Source organism: Aspergillus tubingensis (assembly GCF_013340325.1).
Source record: "Aspergillus tubingensis WU-2223L DNA, scaffold_4, whole genome shotgun sequence".
Classification (NCBI taxonomy): domain Eukaryota; kingdom Fungi; phylum Ascomycota; class Eurotiomycetes; order Eurotiales; family Aspergillaceae; genus Aspergillus; species Aspergillus tubingensis.
Genome location: NW_023336278.1, coordinates 702598 through 724535, shown reverse-complemented (window position 1 = coordinate 724535; position 21938 = coordinate 702598). Strand labels below are relative to the sequence as shown.

General features: G+C 50.0%; 9 protein-coding genes across 9 annotated transcripts; 6 read left to right on the top strand and 3 right to left on the bottom strand.

Moving 5' to 3' along the window:
• Window positions 1-25: 25 nt before the first annotated feature.
• AtWU_02790 (Zn(II)2Cys6 transcription factor domain-containing protein) lies at window positions 26-2228 on the top strand (the record flags this gene model as incomplete). The annotated part of the gene is made up of 6 exons (XM_035497903.1): window positions 26-1079; window positions 1146-1500; window positions 1544-1596; window positions 1661-1666; window positions 1729-1783; window positions 1841-2228. The coding sequence occupies 6 exons, from the start codon at window positions 26-28 to the stop codon at window positions 2226-2228; spliced, it is 1911 nt and encodes a 636-aa protein (XP_035353796.1).
• A 542-nt stretch (window positions 2229-2770) lies between these two features.
• AtWU_02789 (carotenoid oxygenase family protein) lies at window positions 2771-4516 on the top strand (the record flags this gene model as incomplete). Its single annotated transcript, XM_035497902.1, has 2 exons — window positions 2771-2833; window positions 2888-4516. 2 exons carry the CDS (start codon window positions 2771-2773, stop codon window positions 4514-4516), a joined length of 1692 nt encoding a protein of 563 aa, XP_035353795.1.
• Window positions 4517-4979: 463 nt separating this feature from the next.
• Window positions 4980-7852, bottom strand: AtWU_02788 (putative raffinose synthase protein Sip1; the record flags this gene model as incomplete). The annotated part of the gene is made up of 2 exons (XM_035497901.1): window positions 4980-7598; window positions 7655-7852. 2 exons carry the CDS (start codon window positions 7850-7852, stop codon window positions 4980-4982), a joined length of 2817 nt encoding a protein of 938 aa, XP_035353794.1.
• A 531-nt stretch (window positions 7853-8383) lies between these two features.
• Window positions 8384-9621, bottom strand: AtWU_02787 (zinc-dependent alcohol dehydrogenase family protein; the record flags this gene model as incomplete). Its single annotated transcript, XM_035497900.1, has 4 exons — window positions 8384-8428; window positions 8478-8924; window positions 8986-9375; window positions 9460-9621. The coding sequence occupies 4 exons, from the start codon at window positions 9619-9621 to the stop codon at window positions 8384-8386; spliced, it is 1044 nt and encodes a 347-aa protein (XP_035353793.1).
• A 1888-nt stretch (window positions 9622-11509) lies between these two features.
• On the top strand, window positions 11510-12806 carry AtWU_02786 (aldo/keto reductase; the record flags this gene model as incomplete). The annotated part of the gene is made up of 7 exons (XM_035497899.1): window positions 11510-11578; window positions 11629-11775; window positions 11846-11950; window positions 11998-12279; window positions 12337-12392; window positions 12442-12587; window positions 12637-12806. 7 exons carry the CDS (start codon window positions 11510-11512, stop codon window positions 12804-12806), a joined length of 975 nt encoding a protein of 324 aa, XP_035353792.1.
• A 430-nt stretch (window positions 12807-13236) lies between these two features.
• On the top strand, window positions 13237-14142 carry AtWU_02785 (N-terminal L-serine N(alpha)-acetyltransferase NAT4; the record flags this gene model as incomplete). The annotated part of the gene is made up of 2 exons (XM_035497898.1): window positions 13237-13384; window positions 13457-14142. 2 exons carry the CDS (start codon window positions 13237-13239, stop codon window positions 14140-14142), a joined length of 834 nt encoding a protein of 277 aa, XP_035353791.1.
• A 74-nt stretch (window positions 14143-14216) lies between these two features.
• Window positions 14217-15691, bottom strand: AtWU_02784 (GPI-anchor transamidase subunit GAB1; the record flags this gene model as incomplete). The annotated part of the gene is made up of 5 exons (XM_035497897.1): window positions 14217-14455; window positions 14505-15127; window positions 15178-15380; window positions 15430-15494; window positions 15550-15691. 5 exons carry the CDS (start codon window positions 15689-15691, stop codon window positions 14217-14219), a joined length of 1272 nt encoding a protein of 423 aa, XP_035353790.1.
• Window positions 15692-15977: 286 nt separating this feature from the next.
• nop7 (pescadillo ribosomal biogenesis factor) lies at window positions 15978-18129 on the top strand (the record flags this gene model as incomplete). The annotated part of the gene is made up of 3 exons (XM_035497896.1): window positions 15978-15999; window positions 16058-16156; window positions 16232-18129. 3 exons carry the CDS (start codon window positions 15978-15980, stop codon window positions 18127-18129), a joined length of 2019 nt encoding a protein of 672 aa, XP_035353789.1.
• A 1630-nt stretch (window positions 18130-19759) lies between these two features.
• AtWU_02782 (WD40 repeat domain-containing protein) lies at window positions 19760-21109 on the top strand (the record flags this gene model as incomplete). The annotated part of the gene is made up of 1 exon (XM_035497895.1): window positions 19760-21109. The coding sequence occupies one exon, from the start codon at window positions 19760-19762 to the stop codon at window positions 21107-21109; it is 1350 nt and encodes a 449-aa protein (XP_035353788.1).
• Between the last annotated feature and the right edge of the window lie 829 nt (window positions 21110-21938).

Below are 21938 nucleotides of genomic sequence, written 5' to 3'. Positions count from 1 at the left end.
GATCGCCGGGGACACCTTGGTGCCAATGCGTCTTCCGCCTGAAATCATTCAACTCATTATTGAGTCTATCATCCCTCCAGATCCGCCGGTGGCGTATCCCGACTTTTCAGGAGAAATCGATACCTTGGTCAATCTGACATTGGTCTCGCGATTTACTTGCCAGATCGCAAGACGACTTCTCATTAATCACTGTCTTCTGATTGACGATGAATGGTTATTGGGGCATCTACTCGAATGTGAGCCACCAGAACTTGTCAACCGAAGGCCAAATGATACGGGGGCACAAGTACAGAAAAGTACTGCAGCTGGCCTTGTACTGGTTTTGGAAGAGCCCGATAGGCTCCCGGTTGCGCGAGATATCGAAACGCTCTCGTTTCACCTTTGTCACCGCTTGACCAGGCTGGTGATTGATTTACCCCTGCGCTTCTATAACCCGTCAGTCCCCGAGTTGGAGGTGCGCCCCATGCTACGCGAGGCGTTCAAGCGCTTGACACTACTAGAGGAATTCTGTTCAGCTGCAGACGACCTTTGCCTTGATACGCAAAAGCTACCCTACATTTGGGAGACCCCTTCCGACCAGCTGGAGGAGGCGGATTATGAACCAGCGGTGTGGTCACTATGGCCTCGTCTGCGCCGTCTTGCCCTGTGCGAAGTTGATGTTACATCCATGCAATTCATTGGGGGGCTCCGCCGGTGTTCGAATTTGACACACCTGGTCCTTGTTGCACCTTCTGGCTTGGATCGCGATGTTCGGTCTGGCTGGCAGTCAACTGACTTCTTGCCCTCACTCGAACGGCTCCTGATTGCAGATTCAGCCGATGAGTTTGAGATGGTTAATGGCAAGGACCATCTCGGGGATGATAAAGGCTTTGTACGGCAACTTTTTCACTGCTACAAATCACGAGAGTCGGGAAAGCAGAGATCCAATTCCAAGGATGAGGAAAGTGTTGAGTTCGACTCGCTCGTCAAGAAAATAGCTTTTCCCGTGCCAAACTATCGTAAGGGAGATGACGATATCATATGCCACGGATGGCTCCTCGATGCCAGCATAGACGGAACTATCTGGACTGAACCATATGGTATCGGTAGTCGATATATGTTAGCAAGAAATACATATACCACGTGAGACTGGATTCGCTATCCAGGGAACCAAACCATGGTGGCTGAGGCGCGATGTGGCCAATCGGCCTCGGGTCTGCGGGGGAATGCCGCCGGGGTTTCCAATCCTTCGGCTCACCTCCACCTCCACTTCCGCCTCACTAATCCGCACTGGCTCGGTAACCTGCGGGATTCCTCCACTTTGCTTATTGCTGACTCGGGAGGGGCATCTCCCTCGGAGCCCTTCTCAGCTCCGCTCCTGGACTTTTCTCGTTCCTTTTTCTCCTCTCAGGAGATCAATGGTCCTGATCCCGCCGGTGTGGATGATTCCCGCTCCAAGCTCAGTTGCAAGCGGCCATCGAATACTCCGACCCCGCATGGTTCCGGTCATTTCTGCCTAGTGTATGCAGCTACAACCAACAGCGCGTTGCTTATTTGCCTCCAGCCTAGTGGGCTACAACTATGCAGGCCTCTACCGACAACCGAGCCATGGACGGAGTATGGAGTTGTCAATTTTGCTCGGCAGTCTTTCATCGCTTAGACCATCACAAGCGACATATAGCTACCCGTATGATATACACACTTATTGGAAGCAAGGACCGTGGGTGGTGCTGATGAATTGGCGCTCAGATAGCTCACAGAAGCCTTTCAGATGTGGATTCTGCGGCTCTCATTACAAACGAGGGTGTGTATGCTATGCATAATGGATCAATGCATGAACTGACGTTGGAGGCTTGTCAAGAGATGTCTTGCGGCGACACTGGAAGTCTTGTTCTGCCCGTATACATGCCGGTCAGGCCATCCCAGGACCTCGCATAGGCGGCAAAGAACGGCATGCATGTGATGTCTGCGCTAGGCTAAAGAAATCCTGTGATGGGGGGCAGCCATGCTTAGAATGCGCCACGCGGAGGAAGGAATGCACTTATTTGCGACTGCAGGATAGCGGGGGGGCTCCGCGCAACCAGCACACCCCTTCGCCGACTTTCATCCAATCGCAGCCCGAGCCCATAAACTCAATACCCGATTTGGCGCTTCCCACATGGGATCTAGGGCTCCAGCCATACTATCCAAACCTTCAGACTCGTCTGAAGGCTCGCGCACGACGCGATGGCGTCCAAACAGAGGGATGAATCTACACAGCCGCTTTACGAACAGGAGCATACAATAAAGGCGTGGTATTTCGAGGAATGAGCCATCTACTTGGAGTTTGGGAACACCAGCGAATACAGCATGGCAGGGCAGTTTACATCACTACTATCATTAGACTGTATATAAGGACTTAGTCTCTTACGCTTATTGCGGGCTTGTGGCTATCATCAACGTATGAATTCTATCAGACATGTGAAAATGGATAATTCCGAATGCTGGTCAGAGAAGTTACTTTCTTTGGACACCACTGCGAGACAGGAAACCCTCCACCGTAAGCAAGACGGTGGGTGATATGACAGCTCCAACTCCGGCGGGATCCCCCCACCGCTATGCTCGGGCCATTTCTTTGAGCAGCAACAAAGTTGACCATAGCCACCTCACAACCCACTCCTCGCTGGAGTCAGGCAGATAAATAGTACGTGAATCCACCTCTCAATCTTCTTGGATTCATCATCAATCACTCCAATAGAAACCACCTTCAATTCACCACACACGCAGCGATTCCCAGCGCTTTGCTCACACAATGTCCGCCATACAGGAAACTCGCGTTGAAGATCACTTCAACAATTGGCCTAATGTTCGAGGCGTAAGTCTTCCTCCTCGACACTCTTACCTTCTTCACTAACATTCGATCTCACAGTTCGAAGCCAACTATGAGGAGAAAACACCCATCGAGCTCCCCGTCGAAGGCCAGATTCCCGCCTACGCAGCTGGTATCCTCTATCGCACCGGACCAGGCAAATACAAGGTCGACACCGTCAATGGAGAGACCTTTCGCGCCAGTCACTGGTTCGATGGCTTCAGTGAAACCCATCGATTCCAGCTCCTAGCCCCTGACAGCACCCACCCATCAATCCGCGTCTTGTACAACTCCCGCTTCTCCACCGACGCTCTCATCGAGCAAGTAAGACAGACCGGCGAGATGCACAAACTCAGCTTCGGCCAAAAGCGCGATCCCTGCAAGGTCGTATACCAAAAGGTCCAGACGGAGTACGAACCCGAAGAGAAACCCACTTCCACGACCGCAAATATCGGAGTCACTCTGAGCATCAACATGCCAGGCCTCACCGATAATTCCACCAACAATCACCGCTGGGACACATCTTCCGGGATCAAAACCCTGCACGCAAAAACCGACTTCAACGCCTTCAAGCAGCTCGACCCGGAGACCCTCGAACCCATCACCCTCGCCAGCCAGCAGAACCTCCACCCCGACCTGAAAGGTCCCGGGACCGCCGCACACGCCCGCTCCGACCCCAAGACCGGCGACATCTTCAACTACAACCTGGAGTTTGGCCCGGTCAATACCTACCGCATCTTCCGCACCTCCGCCTCAACCGGCGAAACCACCATCCTGGCATCTTTCCCCGCAACCCCAGCCTACCTGCACTCCCTCCTCATCACAGCAGACTACGTCGTCCTCTGCGTCTGGAACGCCCACATCTCCCCCGCCGACTTCGGCTCCAACTCCACAAGCTTCCTCGACGCCATCAAGCCCTTCGACCCCTCCCTCCCAGCAACATGGTACGTCATCGACCGCACCGGCGAACGAGGTCTCGTAGCCACATACACCAGCCGACCATTCTTCTGCTTCCACACCATCAACGCGTGGCAGGAAACAACCCAGGAAGGCGACACCGACATTATCGCCGAACTAGTCACCTTCGACACCGCAGACTTCATGCACAAACTCTACTACGAGTACCTCCTCTCCGACTCTCCTCACGCCAAGCCCAGAACAGACGAGACTTGCTCATCTGTCTCTCGCTTCCGACTCCCTACTATCCCATCACCATCATCATCATCATCAACACCAAACCCCGAACCCCAAACCCCCCAAGAAGCCCTCCTCGAATCCACCTCCTGCAAACCCTTCTCCCCCGAACTCCCCACCATGCACCCGGCCTACGTAACCCGCAAACACCGCTACATGTACGCCGTCGCAGACACAGGCAAATCCACGCTCTTCGACAGCATCATCAAGTTCGATAACGAGTCCGGGGAAACGAAGGTATGGTCCCATCATGCCCAGTCCCCCGGGGAACCGATCTTCGTTCCGAACCCGGATGGTGGAGAGGAGGATGGAGATGAGGATGATGGGGTGTTACTTAGTGTGGTGTTGGATGGGTTGACGGGGAAGAGTTATCTTCTTTGTTTGGATGCAAGGAGTTTGGTCGAGTTGGGGAGGGCGAGGGTCGCTGGGCCCGTTGCGTTTGGGTTTCATGGCCAGTATGTGCCGGTTAGGGGGTTGCCGACGGGAGATTATTAGGTGAGGGTTTCTTTGTCTGGGGGTTGAGGGGGTAGTAGTGGAGGGATGATGCAGGGGTGCAGGGGTGTAGTTGTGGAGTGGGAGAGATTATTGCGATGTTTCTGATCCTGGATTTGAGGGCTTTGTTGGTATTTTTCGTGATATAATTGTCGTACGAATAATGGCAGAATGTTATATATGGGTATTGTATCAAGATATTAAAAATGTTCAGTTCATGTAATATTGCACAAACAATAATATCCTCGCATGTCAGCGTCTAGTACTGCTTCTAACAGTTGAATATGCCACCAGTAGCCGCTACTGAGTAGTGAATTTGCTCCCTGGGATACTTTGCTCAGGACAAACACTCTTATTCATTGTCTTGCTTGGCGAATCTTTGTATATACTCAGTCTGTTCTATATCATGATGTACTAATATCCTCTGACGACAACCTTATAATATGTATACCCCTTTATTAATGTCTCAACCAACAAACACCTCAACAAGAACATCATTGCTCCACCCAGCTTTCAACCCCATCTCCTTCCACGCAGTCAGAATATCCACCGCCACCACTCTCCCCTTATCACCACCTTCCTTCCAGACAGTCTTCTTCGGTACAGGTCTCCCCAGTATCATGACCATGAAGTTGTCATCAAGACTCCAGTCCGGCAGATCGGAGAAATAGATCCCCAGTACGCCCAAAGCCTTCAGACTGATGTCGAATCGCAGTCGGCCGTTATCTTCAACGTAGATATCGGAGAAGATGGTTGCTGCTGCGCCGGTCATTTTTCCGATTAGGCCTAAGACTGCTACCTTCGTCTCTGGGGATGTTGTGGAGGCACGTTTCTTGGCCTTCAGGTCGAAGGTGTAAGTTGGGTATGTTGTTAGGATTTCCCAGCCCTTCGGGGGCAGAGTTACTGTGACTAGGGATGACTCCGTGTCCGGGACGCGCAGGTCCGAGGCAATCATGCCGCTGGTGTGGGCGCGGATGATGTAGTCACCTTGGGAGTCTTGGTGGATTCCTGGGAAGTCTAGGAGGTGGGTTATGGTGGATTTCTCGGCAGTGGAGATGTTGAAGAGGCCTAGGATGCCGCTGCCGGTTCGGGCCCAGCCGGTATATGTACCTACGCGCACTATATGGCCTTCGTTATAGTCGTGATAGATGTCCATGGCACGACCGATTAAGCTTGGGCGGAGAATTACGGTTCCGTCGTGTATGGTTTTGGCAGTCATCTGGTCAATAAGAGACACGTCGTGCTTGCCGGGTTCGTCCGTGATGTATACTGGCCCTCCGGAGACGCAACGTGCCGCGGCGTGAAAACCGGCGTACGGGTGGCTTGTTTGGAACATGTCCCAGTCGGGTACGACGTTCAGGTAGCGGGTCAGCAGGGCGTTGTGGGCGTTGCAGAAAATGTGCCATGGATGGGATGACTCGATATTGGGGAAGAAGTCGTCTGAGTTTCGCAGAGGAATAGTAGGCTTGGTCGTTGGAAGCTGTGAGTGGAAAATGGCTTGTGGGAACATTGACATGCAGGATATAGCCCTTGAGCTGAAGTGTCGCAACGTGGAGATGGACCATGCGTCCTGATAAGCGGTGATGAATCTTCTCCGGTCCTCTGGGTCTTTGATCAGATCGAGAAAGAACTGGGCGTCTGCCTTGACGGAGTCAACTCCAATAGAGGCAAGATATCTGTAGAAGTCATCGTAGAATTTCTGGACATCATCTGGGTCAATTGCCAGCACCGAGCCATTCTCAAACGCATGCGAGATAGCTCCTCCCACAGCAGGCACTTTTATCTCTACTCTTTTGGTCTTATATGTCTTGGCAAGTTCACCCTCCGATGAAATGCCTCCCCAATATCCGAGTATCGCATGCCAAACTGCGATGTGTTCGACGTTCGGATGCTTTTGACGAATGGCTTCAATGGTCTGTTTGAAACCTTTGGGAAAGGCAGCTGGATTTCCTTCAAACTGCTTCCATCCCCTCTTGAACTGTGAGTCGGCCTCGTCCAGCGTTTGCCAGTTGTCGTCAATGATGAGATTAGCGATCTGGATTCCATGAGACTTCAATGAGTCAAGACCGCGAAGGATCTTCTCTTCTGTCAAATCCTGACCCAGTCCGTTCCAGGTGCAGTAGGTTAAGCCGTCGTACCACTCAGCCATCCACTGTGCCTTCACATCCTTTTCTACCACCACTATATCGTCCGGTGGAGGGGAAACCGGGGCCCGCTTGTGATCAGATGTCTCTTGCTCGGCGTATGGTCTTGCAAGCTTGCGAGCTTCGTATACGATTGCGCTCATTGCAACTTCATAATCCTCGGCAGCTGATGCCAGTATCTGGAAGGTAGATGGCTCTGGGTTGTCACTGAGGGATTTGACGATTACTTCCCCATTTTCGGCTGATCCAAAAGTGGTCAAGACATTATCCGTCCCAGACAACCCAAGAAGCACGATGTGTACTCCGTCAGTCCGCAGAAATGAGCACAATATGGCTTCTTCGGACAATTCAAACTTCCCTTGTCCATGTCTTGGACCGAGCCATGGAGCCCAGATCCGCACTAGGGAAAAATACCGCAGGATTGATGTAGGAACCCCAAGGGCCAGCTCTTTGTACCCGGATTCACCTGCATGAGCGGGTTCGGCTTTTCCCGAAAGATGCCACAGGTTTGAACCAGGCGATTCACTCTTTCTTGGTTCAATGTCGATATCGGCAGACATTCCCTCGAAATATTTTCCGAACTCTGTTGGAGTCGTCTCCAGCGAAGTGAACTTCGGCTTCTGTGAGCCGAACACCAATATTCCATCACTTGCACCCTGTTGCTGGTTCACCCATTGCCATTCGGCATCTGGATTGATTCGATAGCGAACAGTGAATTGTGCATGCCCAGGATCTGAGGGGAGAGCTATCTTCCCCGAAAAGACATTACGGAAGTAGTTATATTCTTCCTCGCTGCCGTTCATGAGTGGTGCCACGGTAGACCCGCGACTCTCGAGTGAAGTTGCGGTCCACTCAGAACTAGAGATGTTATGCCATATTTGAATATCCCAGGGCTGCACGGGGAATGAGGTGCTTGATTCTAGCACGACGGTGAAATTGATCTATCGGGATCAGCTATCATTCGGCAGTGTGATGGAAGACGGGAGTTATTATCTACCGTATCAGGTTCCGTGGATCCCGAGCTCCTGGACCCCCTTTGGTGACATGTTATCTGACCCAAGGGAGGATAGCACGTTACTCGAGCAAGCAAACTCATCTGTGCCGGACGAATGAATTTGATCTGGGACTTCTTGATGTTCTTGCGATCGGGTCCGTAGATCGGCAAGGTCGATCTATGTCTTGTGTTGAGTTGCATCTGGACTGATTGCGGGGCCTATTGACAGGAATTGGATGTGAAAAAAGTAAGATTAGTCGGAAAACTGGAAAGCTCACGTCAACTAGGATTGACGGATGGAGAAAGCTGGAGTCGTTGCGGTGATGATGATGAAAGAAGTCGAGGCGCAAGATGAGGTGGCGATGCGGGGAGGGGAGACCTTCCTCATCCTTGATTGGCTTGCAGGATCACCTTGCTGGACTCACGTTGACAGTCAACAAGCTGTTGATCAACTTGATTTGAATTTCAGATTCCATGGTAGATAAGCAGCCCTTTGTTGCAAGTACCTTTTTGTTAGATTTACTGTCACAGCTAGCACCGTGTCGTTTCTGGACTAGGTATGCAGTGCGTTTCTGTTCGCTATATAGTTCTTAGACCTATATAAGGAGAAATTTTTATTGACGTTACTCGAATAATTCTTTTTATATATGAAATTGTAATAAATTATATTGGTATTCGTGCAATCATACAATTTACGTCGTATCTAAGGGATCTGCCTCGCCACTATCGCATTTATTCGATCTTGATGGCCAGCTTGCCAAAATGGTTGCGTCCCCACTATTCGTTATGTTAGCATTTAATCAAAACATTGGGAGAAGCCACTCACCATGTACTCGTAGGCTTCCCGAGTCTGTTCCAGGGTGAAGACCTTCTCATCCACAACCGGGTGGATGTTGTTGGCCTCAATGGCCCTGACCATGTCGTTCATCATAGCCTTGCTACCAACATAGATACCACGGACAGTACAAATGTGGCTCAAGGTATCGAGAACGTTGGGCATGGACTTGGGGTCAACACCACCGACAAATCCGATGATGCTGATCACACCCTCGAACTTGATGCACTTGAAACTCTCGTTGAGAGTACCGCTGCCTCCGACCTCGATAATGTGGTCGACACCAACGTTGTCGGGAGTCAGCTTGCGGGCCACATCACCCCAGTTGGGCTCCGTCTTGTAGTTGATGACATGGTCGGCACCCAATTCCTTCAGTTTCTTCGCCTTCTCCTCGGACGAGGTAGTAGCAATGACCCTTGCGCCGGCCGCTTTAGCAAACTAGTGAGGTATATGCGTCAGCCTTGGTGTGTTCTACGAGCCCTGGGCATGGGAATATTACCTGCAAAGCGAAAATGCTAACACCTCCGGTTCCCTGTACCAACACAGTCTGACCAGGCTGCAAAGGCTTCAAGCCATACAAAGCATTCCAGCTCGTCAGAGCAGCGCAGGAGAGAGTGCTGGCTTCGAGGTGGTTGAGGTTTTCGGGGCTCTTGACGAGACCGTTCTCGTTGAAGGCACCGTACTGGCGGAGGGTACCGTCAATAACACCACCAAGACCAGAGCTGGCACCGCGGCCATCGATAGGGCCGTACTGGTGTTGCTGGTTGAACAGAGTGACAACCTTGTCACCCTTCTTGAACTGGGTCACCTTGGAGCCAGTCTCGACAACCTCACCGGCACCATCGGAGCCAGGAACAACGGGGAAGTTGAGCGCAAAGGGATATTGGCCCTGTAACAATAACAATTATTTGTCAGGAATACAGCGTAACAGACGGGGAAACAGCTGGCTGACAGCTGAGGATGAGAAACGCACCTTGGGGATGATCAGGTCACGGAAGTTCAACGACGCAGCGTGGAACTTCACCAAAACCTCGTTCTCACCGACTTTCGGGATAGGGGCCTCGCCAAAGGTGAGGCCATCGAAGTCGTTGTCCTTGTTAAGGACGGTCCACTGCTTCTGAGATGTAGCGCCCATTTTTCTGGTGTGTATTTGTTCTGGAAGGTGGAGGTGCAGCGAGTGACAGGTGACAATAGAAACAGAATGCGATCAATCCTTAGAATCCATCTTAGTTGGGAGGTTTGTAGCTTTTTAAAGAGCTCGTGCTCTTGGTTTATTGACGTAAGTGGGCAAGCTCCACTTGAGTGACGGTGGGCTTAATAATAAGGCCACAAGACTTAGTTAAGGGAATGAAGGTTTAGAATATGGAGACCTGAGCTAAACCAGCAAATCAAGGTACGCATAGAGAAGGCAGTTGTTCCCACGATGGTTCTTTTGCTGATAAATCCGTTCTTCCATCATTCTATGCGAGTGGGGCATTGATAGTGGTATGAGTCGTGCCTGAAACCTCCAGAATATAGTATGCTGGGGATCAATTCGCTGCGCCTTCGTTCCTCCATGCTGATGTATTATTGACAATCTGAAATCAGGCAATTCATCATCACCGTGCAGCGAATTTTTCTATCTATAGCAGTAATTGAGCAAAGGCCCTGACTTTCCTCGCCTAGGGAAGATGGTGGAAGATGCATGAATAAGTGAAGCTGGGCGAGGTGGACCATGGGCCCCGCCAGAGAAAGAGCAGACTTTTCCTGTTTGGTGTCGGTCTTCTCCCTTTGGCTTCCCTTACCTTATCGGGATTATCTCGGGGACTGCAATTCGGTCAACTTAGGTACTAGTAAATCAGTCATATATATGTTTGTAGAAGTCAAATGTAGAGTACCACTACTTTTAAAGGTAATATGTTGCACGAGAAAGCCGTCTTACATGTATGCACTAGTATTCGGTGAGTGGCGCGGGGCACGTGGGCGTTGGAGGGACAACCGCTTCCCCGGGTTCGAAGGCCGAGAGGACCTTGGTTTTCAAACGCCGAAAAACCGGCCCGCAAGCCATTGACAGAATAGTTGTAACGTGTTGACAATAATACTAATCATCTATACCAGGCACGGGGTTTTATGCGCATTGTGACCCGAATTCAAGACTATCAGCCCGCAGAAGCAGTACGCGGATAAGCCGAGGGAACTCCGCGCATTCCTAGGCGCTTTACATCGCGATCGATAATACTACGACACCCCATAAACCAGCTTTATCTCCGTTATTTAAGACTCCAGTTACAATCCGGGTAGTTTCTCTCGCTCTGATAACATTCAACAGTCCTTAATTTACGATCATATGATTGCAGTCCCATTCCGGGGATATTTCGGTCATGATAGTTGAGGAACAAGTGACGTAGGCTTCGAGATTGCCGGAAAATTAACTAGTACTTTGTAATAAGCTACGCAGCAGCGCCATCCTGGTGCGAAGTCGCCAGAAGCTTCTCCTTACGACGGTGTTGTAAGTCGGTTCTATAATTCATAAATGATATAGAGGGCTGCCCTCCTGTCAGACTATCAATGATTATACAGAGCGCAATGGTCAACCGGTCTATTATTGTAGTAGTCCAGACCACATGTTTGTTCTAAAAGGATTGACATATTACTCTAGTAGTTCTTATTACTGTATCTGTGGCATGAATATTGGAATTCTTTCCGCGTTAGATAGTATAGATCAGGCTGTCCAGCCATTTATCTGGCGAAACCAAGCGGGACCTAAAGCATCGCGCAATCACCCAACAGGATGAGTTGACAATAGACACGGCTAAATTGCACCATCCATCACTCAACCAGTGGATTCCATAGGCTCGGTGCTTAACATGATTTGATATCGCATTGCGCGGACGGGATCGACGGTTGAATGAGGGGTAATCTGTTATCCCCTCACTCCTGACCATGGCGCTCTCTCTTCCCCTTGAACTTTACATTCGTGGCCTCTGTTCACTTACACAAACATCACATCTCCCCCAATACACCACACTCTTGTCTATAGCAATATGTCTTTGGGACGTACCTTCAAACTTAACTCGGGATATGAGATCCCCGCCGTGGGTTTAGGGACATGGGTATGCGAAGCAAACGAGAGATTCAACTCATCGCAAACTGACAGTCCCAGTTATCCAAGCCCCACGAGGTAGAGAACGCGGTTGAGGCAGCTCTGCGCTCTGGATATCGTCACATCGATGCCGCTGCTATCTATCAGAACGAAACAGAAGTCGGAGATGGCTGGAAGAAATCAGGAGTGCCGCGCGAGGAAATCTTTGTCTGTACCCATGTCGCATTCCTATTGTCATGCACACTTCAACTAACAGCTTCATTTCATGGCCTTCCAGATCACCAGCAAGCTATGGAATACCCACCATCACCCCGAAAATGTAGAAGAGGCCGTCAACAAGACCCTCAAGGATCTCCAGACCGACTATCTCGATCTATACTTGGTACGTCAGTATCTATACTCCTCCCCAGATCCTACTGACAACCCCAGATCCACTGGCCCGTGGCATTCATCCACCAGAACTCTTTCCAGCCTCCCCTAGACCCGGTGACAAAACGCTTCCGGCTGGCAGACGTTCCGATCTCTGAAACCTGGAAAGCCATGGAGGACCTAGTCCGAAAGGGCAAGGTTCGCAGTATCGGTGTGAGCAACTTCACTGTCGAGAAGGTAGAGGAGCTGCTCAAGACCGCGACCATCCCGCCTGCTGCGAACCAAATCGAGGCCCACCCGTACCTACTCCAGCCCAAGCTCACTGAGTACCTGAAGGAGAAGGTAAGCACCGTTTTGGTGACGGCTGAAGTGATGGCTTTGCTGACAGAGATAAACTAGAACATCCTTCCTGTCGCATACAGCCCTCTGGGGAACAACATCTACGAGCTACCTCGGTAAGTATCAACGATACGTTATCTTCATCGCGCGCTAATCCATACGCAGTGTCATCGACGACCCCCAGGTCCAAGAAATCGCGAAGAAACTGGAAAAGGAGCCCGCTCAATTGTTGATCTCATGGGCTGTTCAGCGCGGCACGGCCGTCTTGCCAAAGAGTGTTACCCCGTCCCGGATTGAGAGTAACTTCCAAGGTAGTTCTTGTATACTTTCTTCTGTGTCGCGATTTATTAACGATAGTAGACTTCATCATCCCCGACGCCGAATTCGAGGCCCTGAACAAACTTGATCGCAACACGCGCTACAACTACCCCTTCCGCTGGGGAATTGACATTTTCGGGGAACTGGGAGCTGAAGAGGCTGAGAGACGGGCTGAGGAGTTTGCGGCGAAGTTGAGAGCTGAGGAAGCTTAGATATCTGTATCCTACCATGTAGTACAACTGCTCAGATCTGTCCGCCACCATCTCAATATATATTTAGCTCGCAGCTAGTATCATGATGAACACAACAACCACAAAAATTTTAACAAAAACAAACCGTATCCAGTATTCTTAATTCATGTGATAATTCCATAGAACCCATAAAAAGCAACGTACCCTCCACCATGCACAACACACCCATGCATGCATGCATGTACAACAGTCCATCCCGGCACCAACGCCCTGCCGTGGGAAACGGTCAACGGAAATCCCGCACATCAGCCAATCACCTCAGCCACACGACACATCAATTCTTCAACACCCAGCGAAGCATTAATACCAAGACACATCTCCCTTAGAATTATAAACAAAGAGAAACACGAAACACTTATATATCAAAAACGCACATAAAGCGAGCGCGAAAATGTCATCATCCGTCCAAGCAGGCCGAGTTACCAAGAAGAACACTACTACTACCGCGCGGCGGAGACGCGTACAACACCCGAAGAAGACACGAGCTAGTACTAAGTCCCAACCACATGATCATGAGTATGAGCGCGATGGGAGTCAATGTACGTTGGATAAAAATATATGATAAAAATATCCTATAACATAACAAGAGTATGATACTAATCACATCGCAGACAACCCAACACCATCATCATCACTCCCGCTCGTCGAGCGCACCAACAAACTCAGCATCCAAATATTCACTTCAGAATACATCACCCCAGAGTTTCTGACATACACCTACAAACCCGAAACCCCATCATCAACTGACGAGCAGAGGTATAAACTTTCCATCCACTCCGCAGCCAGCATCCCCACCAGCGACCTAAATGCATGCTTCGATCTCATCGAGGAGACATCCTCAGAAGCATACAGGAATTCCTCAACGGGGTGGTCTCCAAGTAAGAAGAAGAAGGAGATGAAGCTTCCGGATATGAAGTATTTGGTTGTTCGTCGGGAAGAGTTAACACCAAGTGATGGTGAAGGGGATGTGGTCGGATTCATGTCATTCATGATTACATATGAAGATGGGAAAGAGGTGGTGTATCTCTACGAGATCCATTTGTCGTCTGAGGTGCAGAAGCAAGGGCTTGGGAAGCGGCTACTGCTTGTGCTGATGGAGATAGGGAGACGGGTTGGGGTGGAGAAGGCGATGTTGACGGTGTTTACGTCGAATGGGGTGGCTCAGAGGCTTTATGAGGCTATTGGGTTTGATACGGATGAGTATAGTCCTCGGCCGAGGAGGTTGAGGAATGGGATGGTTAAGGAGCCGGATTATAGGATTATGTCTGTTAGGTTGGATGGGGGGCCGTATGTATGATCTATTGAACATTTGATTCTTTGGATGGATGCTATGGTGTGGGTATGTATAGTAAAGTACAGTTAAATTTGAACTTAAACTTGTCGCACTTCTTTGCCGCGCAACTCGGGGTTGTCGTGTTCCCATTCGTCGCGGAGGGCGGCGAAGATGGTGTCGGCTAGTAATATCGATAGACCGAGACTCCATACAAGAGTGATGGCGTAGAAGAAGTTGGCGTTTCCGGAGCCGGCGTAGATCCAGAGATGGTAGAATGCGGGTCCTAGGAGAGTGGCGTAGAGGAGGGCGGAGATTGCGAAAAAGGTGTATCGCATTACTAAACAGTTTTAGCACATGTCAATAGATGCAGTGGGGGATATGCTTACGAGGGAAGAGGTGGCGGTAAAGTGGGAGCAGAGCGAAGTATAATGATGCGTCGGAAATGCTGGGATACGGTTTGAAAATGGCAAAAATGCCCAAAAGGGATGTCAGCACGAACAAAGGCTGCCGGCGCAGTCGCACAGTAAGGCCGCCCATGTACGCAGCCAAGTGAAGCCAGAACACCCCAAGGAAGAACTCTCGGAAAGAGTCGAACATTTCGATGAAGAAGTACCACCATAGGCCAACGTTGGGGGTCAGGTCAGGCACGAGCAACTGGAAGCCATATGTCGCGGAGATGAAAGTGTAAAAGTCGCCAATCAACAAGGTAGATATGCCAAGCAGTCCCAGAATGCATGTGAGGAAGACTGCGAAGTGTTGCAGAGCGAACGGTAGGGTACCGGAGGAAACCTTGGTCTTCTGGACTCGCTGGTCATAGCATAGAAGAACAAGCGGGATGAAGAGAAGTGCTGGATATATCGACAGGTACGATGCCAGCCCCAGAGACAGCATTGCATTCAGACTGTTTCCGGTGACAGCGCTCGAAAAGGCGTATAGGATTCCAGTCGTAGTAAACACCCCGGTCGACCGGCCCAAGCAGGTAGCGATGGTGAAGGGATTGAACAGGAACCTGACAAGGTCAGCACCAAGAAACACAAAGTATTGATATCCGCCATTTACCATGCCGCAATAGACACTCCATCCCATCTGATATGCTTTCGCAATGCCGAATAGAATCTCCCCGATACCGCCTGTCCAGAATCCGAGATCGTAACCAGAGCATTTGCGTTCACCAGGTCTATCATCGAATAGAATAACGCAGTAGGAAGAGGATGGGATTGCGCGTTCGGTAGGAGGGAAAATAGAGGAAGAAGTAGCGGTGCCTGAGCTCTGTTAGGAGGGTTCACTCGAATGTATAGTCGTCGGTTATACCTGGTGGAAGACGCCTCCGTCATAGGGGGAAACATTGCGCATGTACAGGAAAAGACCCTCTTGCACTATACGAGCGAGTATTAGCTTCCAGTAATCTCAAGACTGCTACCTCTGACTTACATCTCTTGAAGCTGGTCACCGGTGTTGATACCTCGACTCTACCCGTCAACAAGTCGGGGAGTGAGGGGAATAGTACTGAGAGAAGAAGTCGCAGGGCCAGAGCACCACCGAACACGGCGGCTTTCCTATGATCTACCCCCATACTGACTTCAAGGAAGCTGATCACTCAGCGCATGCCCGTATTGATCAAGAGACGGCCTATGCAACGGCCGTGAAACGATTGGGGGAGTTGGAGGCCGCGGATCTCCAGCTGTCCGGTTGGCTTCACGTGCCAAGACTCCGCGCATTTCCCTTTTCCGCCGTGCACGGACCACTCCGAGCTGCTGATCCAGAAAAGTAAAAGAAAAAAAACTTATCGAGATTTTTCTGGTTATCGGGATTTTCTCCAATCTTCAACCCCCAACACTTGCACCAGAACAGTCGCAAACATGGCTAAAATTAAGAAGAAGGGTACTTACACTCCTAATTTTCATGCGACAATTTCATGCTAACAATCTCTTTTCTTCAGGAACCTCTGGCCAGGCCAAAAACTACATTACCAGAACCCAGGCCGTGCGCAAACTTCAGATTTCCCTCCCCGACTTCCGTCGACTATGTATCTTCAAGGGTATGCATATCCTTTTGATGGATTGAGGACTTAGGTCATATACATGGTGCTGATTCGTTCTTCGTCGCAAAACAGGAATTTACCCCCGTGAGCCCCGGAACAAGAAGAAGGCCTCCAAGACTTCCACTCCCAACACCACTTTCTACTACACGAAAGATATTCAGTTCCTCCTCCATGAGCCCCTCCTGAGGAAGTTCCGTGACCAAAAGGCGCTTGCGAAGAAGATTGCCCGCTCCCTTGGACGTGGTGAAGTCTCTGATGCGTCCCGTTTGGAGAAGAACCATGCGCCGAAGCTCACCTTGGACCATATCATCAAGGAGCGCTACCCGACATTCATTGACGCTCTGAGAGATCTCGACGATGCCTTGTCTCTGCTGTTCCTCTTTGCCAACCTCCCCTCTTCTCCCCATGTCCCAGCCAAGACCATCGCTCTCTGCCAGCGGGTTACCCACGAGTTCCAGCACTACCTGATCACCACGAACTCTCTGCGCAAATCTTTCCTGTCGATCAAGGGTATCTACTACCAGGCGACTATCCAGGGACAGGACATCATGTGGCTTGTGCCCTACCGCTTTGTGCAGCGTGTCAATGGCGACGTCGACTACCGTATCATGGCCACTTTCGTCGACTTCTACACGACTCTGCTCGGATTCGTCAACTACCGTCTTTACTCGACTCTTGGTCTTCGCTATCCCCCCAAGTTCGACAAGAGGAGCGATGAGAATGGTGCTGAGTTGGCGGCCTTCACTCTGGAGGGTCGCACCGTCGGCGAAGCCCCCAAGGCTCTCGAAGCCAACAAGCAGGCGAGCAAGCCTTCCAACCAGGAAGTCTCCAAGGAGGTTCAGGCCAAGGTCGACAAGGTCATCAAGACCGCAGGCTTGGATCAGACCAGAGACGAGCAGGTTACCGAGACAACCGAAGAAGCTTCCGAGGCTATCGACAAGTTCGAGCCTACTGCCCCCGAGGCCGACACTCTTCCCCAGCCCGACTTGAGCGGAGATGAGGCTGGTTCTCTGTTCGCACCTTTCGTTTTCTACGTTTCCCGTGAGGCCCCCAAGGCGCCCCTGGAGTTCATCCTTCGCTCCTTCGGCTGCACCAGGATTGGATGGGACGCTGTCCTCGGTGACGGAGCTTTCACCCACGATGAGACGGATACTCGCATCACCCACCAGATTGTCGATCGCCCTTCTTTGCCTGAGTCTTCGCTGCCCGCTATCCCTGCTGCTTCGACAGACGGTGCTGCTCAGAAGGTCAGACCGGGAACCCGCATTCCCGGCAGAACCTATGTCCAGCCCCAATGGGTGTGGGACTGCATCAACGAGGGCAAGCTCCTTCGTGCTGATCTGTACGCCCCGGGTGCCACTCTTCCCCCTCACCTGAGCCCGTGGGTCAAGCCTTCCAAGGGTGGCTATGACCCCCGCGCCAGCTTGGCCGAGCAGGAGGAGGAAGGTGAGGCAGAGCTGGACGAAGACAGCGACGAAGAGATGGAGGAGGCCACTGATGAGAAGAAGGCCGAGACCAAGGAAGAGGAGTCCGAGGCTGAAAGCGAGGAAGAGTCCGATATCAACGGTGGCATGGATGTCGCTGAGACTGATGAGGACGAGAGCGAGAGCGAGGAAGAGGACGAGGACTTCGGCGGCTTCGAGGACAACGAGGCCGCCTCCGAGTCTGAGGATGAAGAGGAGGCCGCCCGGACACAGCACCAGAAGGAGCTGGAGGCTGAAGCTGCTGGCCTTCCTTTCTCGTCTGGTGGTGGTGCTGGCGAAGCAGCCAAGAAGAAGTCCGCTCAGGCCAAGAAGATCGCCTCCAAGAAGCGCAAGGAGGAGGAAGAGCTGGAGAGACAGAAGATGATGATGAGCCGGAAGAAGCGCAAGCTCCTCGAGAAGATGATGTACTCGAACAAGCAGAAGTCTGAAGAGGCTGCCAAGCTGCGGTCTAAGCGGAGAAAGCTCGAGAAGGAGGGCCAGAAATGAAGTTAGGCACATAAAAGTTGGCTTTTCTGTGACAATAGAATGATATCCTGCTGGGATTTGGAAGCATTCCTATATTGGCGTCTTGATTCTTTGTATTTATCATAGCATTCAGTTAGAGTGTTGTCTAATAAGTATACACGTCTACCGTCTGACCAAAATTGTCTTTTGTCTGATCCCTGCTGGTTATAGTATTACGAAGAGCCATGTATAGGTCCAATATGAGTTTATTCTTCGGAAGTTTAGATAGGAATTAAATTGGAGTTATGTATGGGCTCCAAGGAGATACAGCAAATGTACATTAGACTTCGTGTTGATAGATTAGTGATAGTTGCCATTTCGGCTGAGCCGAGCTGCCTCCCATGCCAACATAACATTTTCCAAGAACTTTGCCGCTGAGAGGCTCAACTTTGACTCTCCATTCTGCGATCTTTCTGAGTTTGGCTACTTAGGCGGCCAGCTGCCCAAGGTCTACGAGCTCAGCCCAAACAATTCCGCCCCAGTATACCTCCCCGATGAGAGCTTTAGCGAGTTCCATCGTATCATAAGCGGTCACAGCAATGCGTCATCTGATTTCCTCGCCCAGCAAGGACACTCTTTGAGTCTATGGGAAAGCGGTCAACGACAAATTCGATCAGTATGCTGTTGCGTAACAGTGCTGGGGGAGGAGACACGTTTGCGGTTAAGGCGAATCACAAAGTCTGTCACACAGGGAGTCATTCGCCATGGCATTATGCTGGTGTCTATTGGATTACTGAGGCCTATATCACTTTCTGGAAGAGCACTGCCTGCAACGGGCACAAGGGTAGCTTCAACCCGGTCTGCGATTATTACGATGATCCTTCAGAAGTCTGCATCTTTAACTTCCATCCCAACTCTTTTCGTGTTTACTCTGGCTGTCACCATAGTTATGGCTGGGGTAAGGGGTGTTCGTCGCATACTCTATGAGGGCACTCGGGGGCATGCCTTGTACAACAAGGGAATTGTGCTCTGACCACGAAATATCTGGTTTTACTGTTCTCTATATTTTCTTCTTTTTTCTCTTTCCTGTCTGAAATAAGCCTGTATTATCGAGTCGCTCTACTAGAACAAGGAAGCGAGCCATTGGGAATCCATCAAGTCATACCCATTGCATTATTGGCACTGGCCGATTTGCAAAGAGGCTTGTATTTCATTTCACGCAAATATGACGCGTCCTTTTATAGCCCACCCAGTGCCCCATATGATTAAAATACCCCGTTCTAGGAGTAAATTATTCTAAGGCCCAAACGTTGGTGGTCTTTCACTACAAAGCTAGACGCCCTGGAGCTCATCCGAGTGTAAGATATTATATGGAGTATATTATCCGTCAGACTACTCTGGCTGCTGATTGGCGCGCCAGACCTCGTACTAACTAAGCTTTGCACCGGCCAGGAGCAAAGGCAATTAGTAGTCGAACTAGTGGGGATTAGCATGTCAATTATCAAGATGGTGGGTGCCCGATGTGCCGCTGAGTCATGAGTAGAGCGATGAATTAACTAGTTAGTTATAACTAGTTTACTATCGTCTCTGCCTTCTTCCAAAATTCACCCGCGAATTTCTGGTCTGCCCCGTATTCTACTTTCCTCTTTGGCCCAAAGGAGTCTTTCACAGTATGACGTCCGAGTCATCATTCAGCAGCTCTTCAGAACACACGGGGGATCCTATATCCTGTGAAGAGAATGACAATGAAATGGACGAACGAAAATTTCTTAAGAATTGGACATATTGCATCCGTTCGGATTTTGCTTCATTGTCTGGTGTACCGGCCACTTGGGAGAATGGCTATCCAAAACACTGGGGTCAGGAAGAAGCGAAGATCTTTCTCGACGGGGAGGCGACCACCACCCCTGCCATAAGTCCAGATAATCAGATAATTGCAATAGGAATTGCAAATCAAATTCACTTATTCCGTGTGAACACCAAGGAGCGAGTCGATGTGTTACATGGACATCCTGGGGAAGTAGTTACTGTCGCCTTTGCACCCAGCCTAGATAAAAACTTGATCGACAAGCCGGATGCCCCACGTTATTTGTTATCATCACAGAGTGAAGAAGAAGGTGGAGGAAACGGGTACATTATAGTATGGGAGCTTGATCAGTATGGCATGAAAATGCCCTCCTCGAAAGAGGAACAAGAACAACAATTCATGCACTGTTTCCCCGGCGAATTGAGCTCATTCGGGGGGGCAGTCTTCAGTCCTGACGGTAAAACGATGATATACATCGTCCAAAACGTTACAATTGACTATTATACTGGGAATTGCCGTTACTCCCCCTGTGTTATTCTCTGGGATGTGGATAGCCGATTAATTCGACATCAGCTCCAAGGTCACACAGACATTGTAATGTGGATCAGCATCAGCCCAGATAACTCCCTTGCTGCTTCCATATCGTGGGATGGCACCGCGCGGATCTGGGATATTCTCTCCGGCAAATCCCTTCATATTATTGGACCCTTGGGCGGCCAACTTTGGTGCGGTGCCTTCTCCCCAGACTCTAAATATTTAGCTGTCAGCCAGGGAGGTCATGATCTTATTCATATTTACAACATCCCCACGGCACAGCCAGTCTCATGTATCAAATTACCTACATGGTCGCGCTCCATGGCCTGGAGTCCAGATGGGAGATTTTTGGCTGGTGGGCTTCAGATTGGTGCACTTTGCCTGTGGGACCCTTATACAGGAATGGAGAAACAGAGATGGTCTCTGCATTTTGATGATTTTATGATGCAGGAATACGCAACTATTGGAGGCGTACAGTTTATCGGCGATAAGTTGATCTTCCGGATACTTGAGGGAACGGTTGAGATATATAATCTGGCTACGAATCTCAAGCAGCAGTTTACACGGGGACCAGATACTAAGATCAGCAGGTGTCCACGCGGGGAAATGGTCTGCTCGAGGGATTCCAAGCTGCTTATTATCCCAGATTCTGACGGAACCTTACGTTTCTGGAGACTATAAATGATAGACAAATACGAAAGCCATATGCTGTTTAAAGTTATCCATTTTCGAGAGGTGGGCACCTCAATGTGTAGAATGTTTACATCAATATATCATCATCCTAGTAGCATGAGGCAATCCTCAAATGCTTTAGAAACATAAAAACTCACGGTCGAATCTAACGTGTAATTTGTTCTCAATGTATTGGCTTTGATGGATATATTCATGCGCATACACGAGGCCATGGTTCTTTCGAAGTGGATCCCTATCAGACTGTCTGTTGTCTTGTAATTCTGTTGTTTTAGTTGTTCGCATCATATCCTTCGATAGGATTACCGAGACCATTTATCTTCAAGTACGTAACCAAGGATGAACGATATACGGACTGAAAGTCACTCTCTTTCCGACGTATATGTTTTCACTATTATGGTATTAGCCTGCTGCCCTCTGGGCATTGTCATGATGTTGATTTGCCACAACATCTTGGAGCCATCTCACAACTGCAAAATTAGCCCAAAAGCACACTAATCAAAATTTTGTACGCCGGCAATATCTCTAATGTCCATTGCAAGTGCATGATGCCGTTCTGGTCTGGCTAAATTTGTTGTAATATGAGGCTGGTGCAGATCAGGAACCAAGCCGAACCACTGAAAATTAATCCCGAACATTATTACAGTTCACGTACTACCACATGCGACTAACCATACTTACGCAGCAACTAAACACATCCTATATTATTTAGACCATTCTCATCTCTTGGCGCCATATGATTCAGCGTGTTAGTAAAAAGAAAGCAGTGGACACATCGTGATGCCCAGTAGACATGTATCAAGTCACGTGCATCCGACTT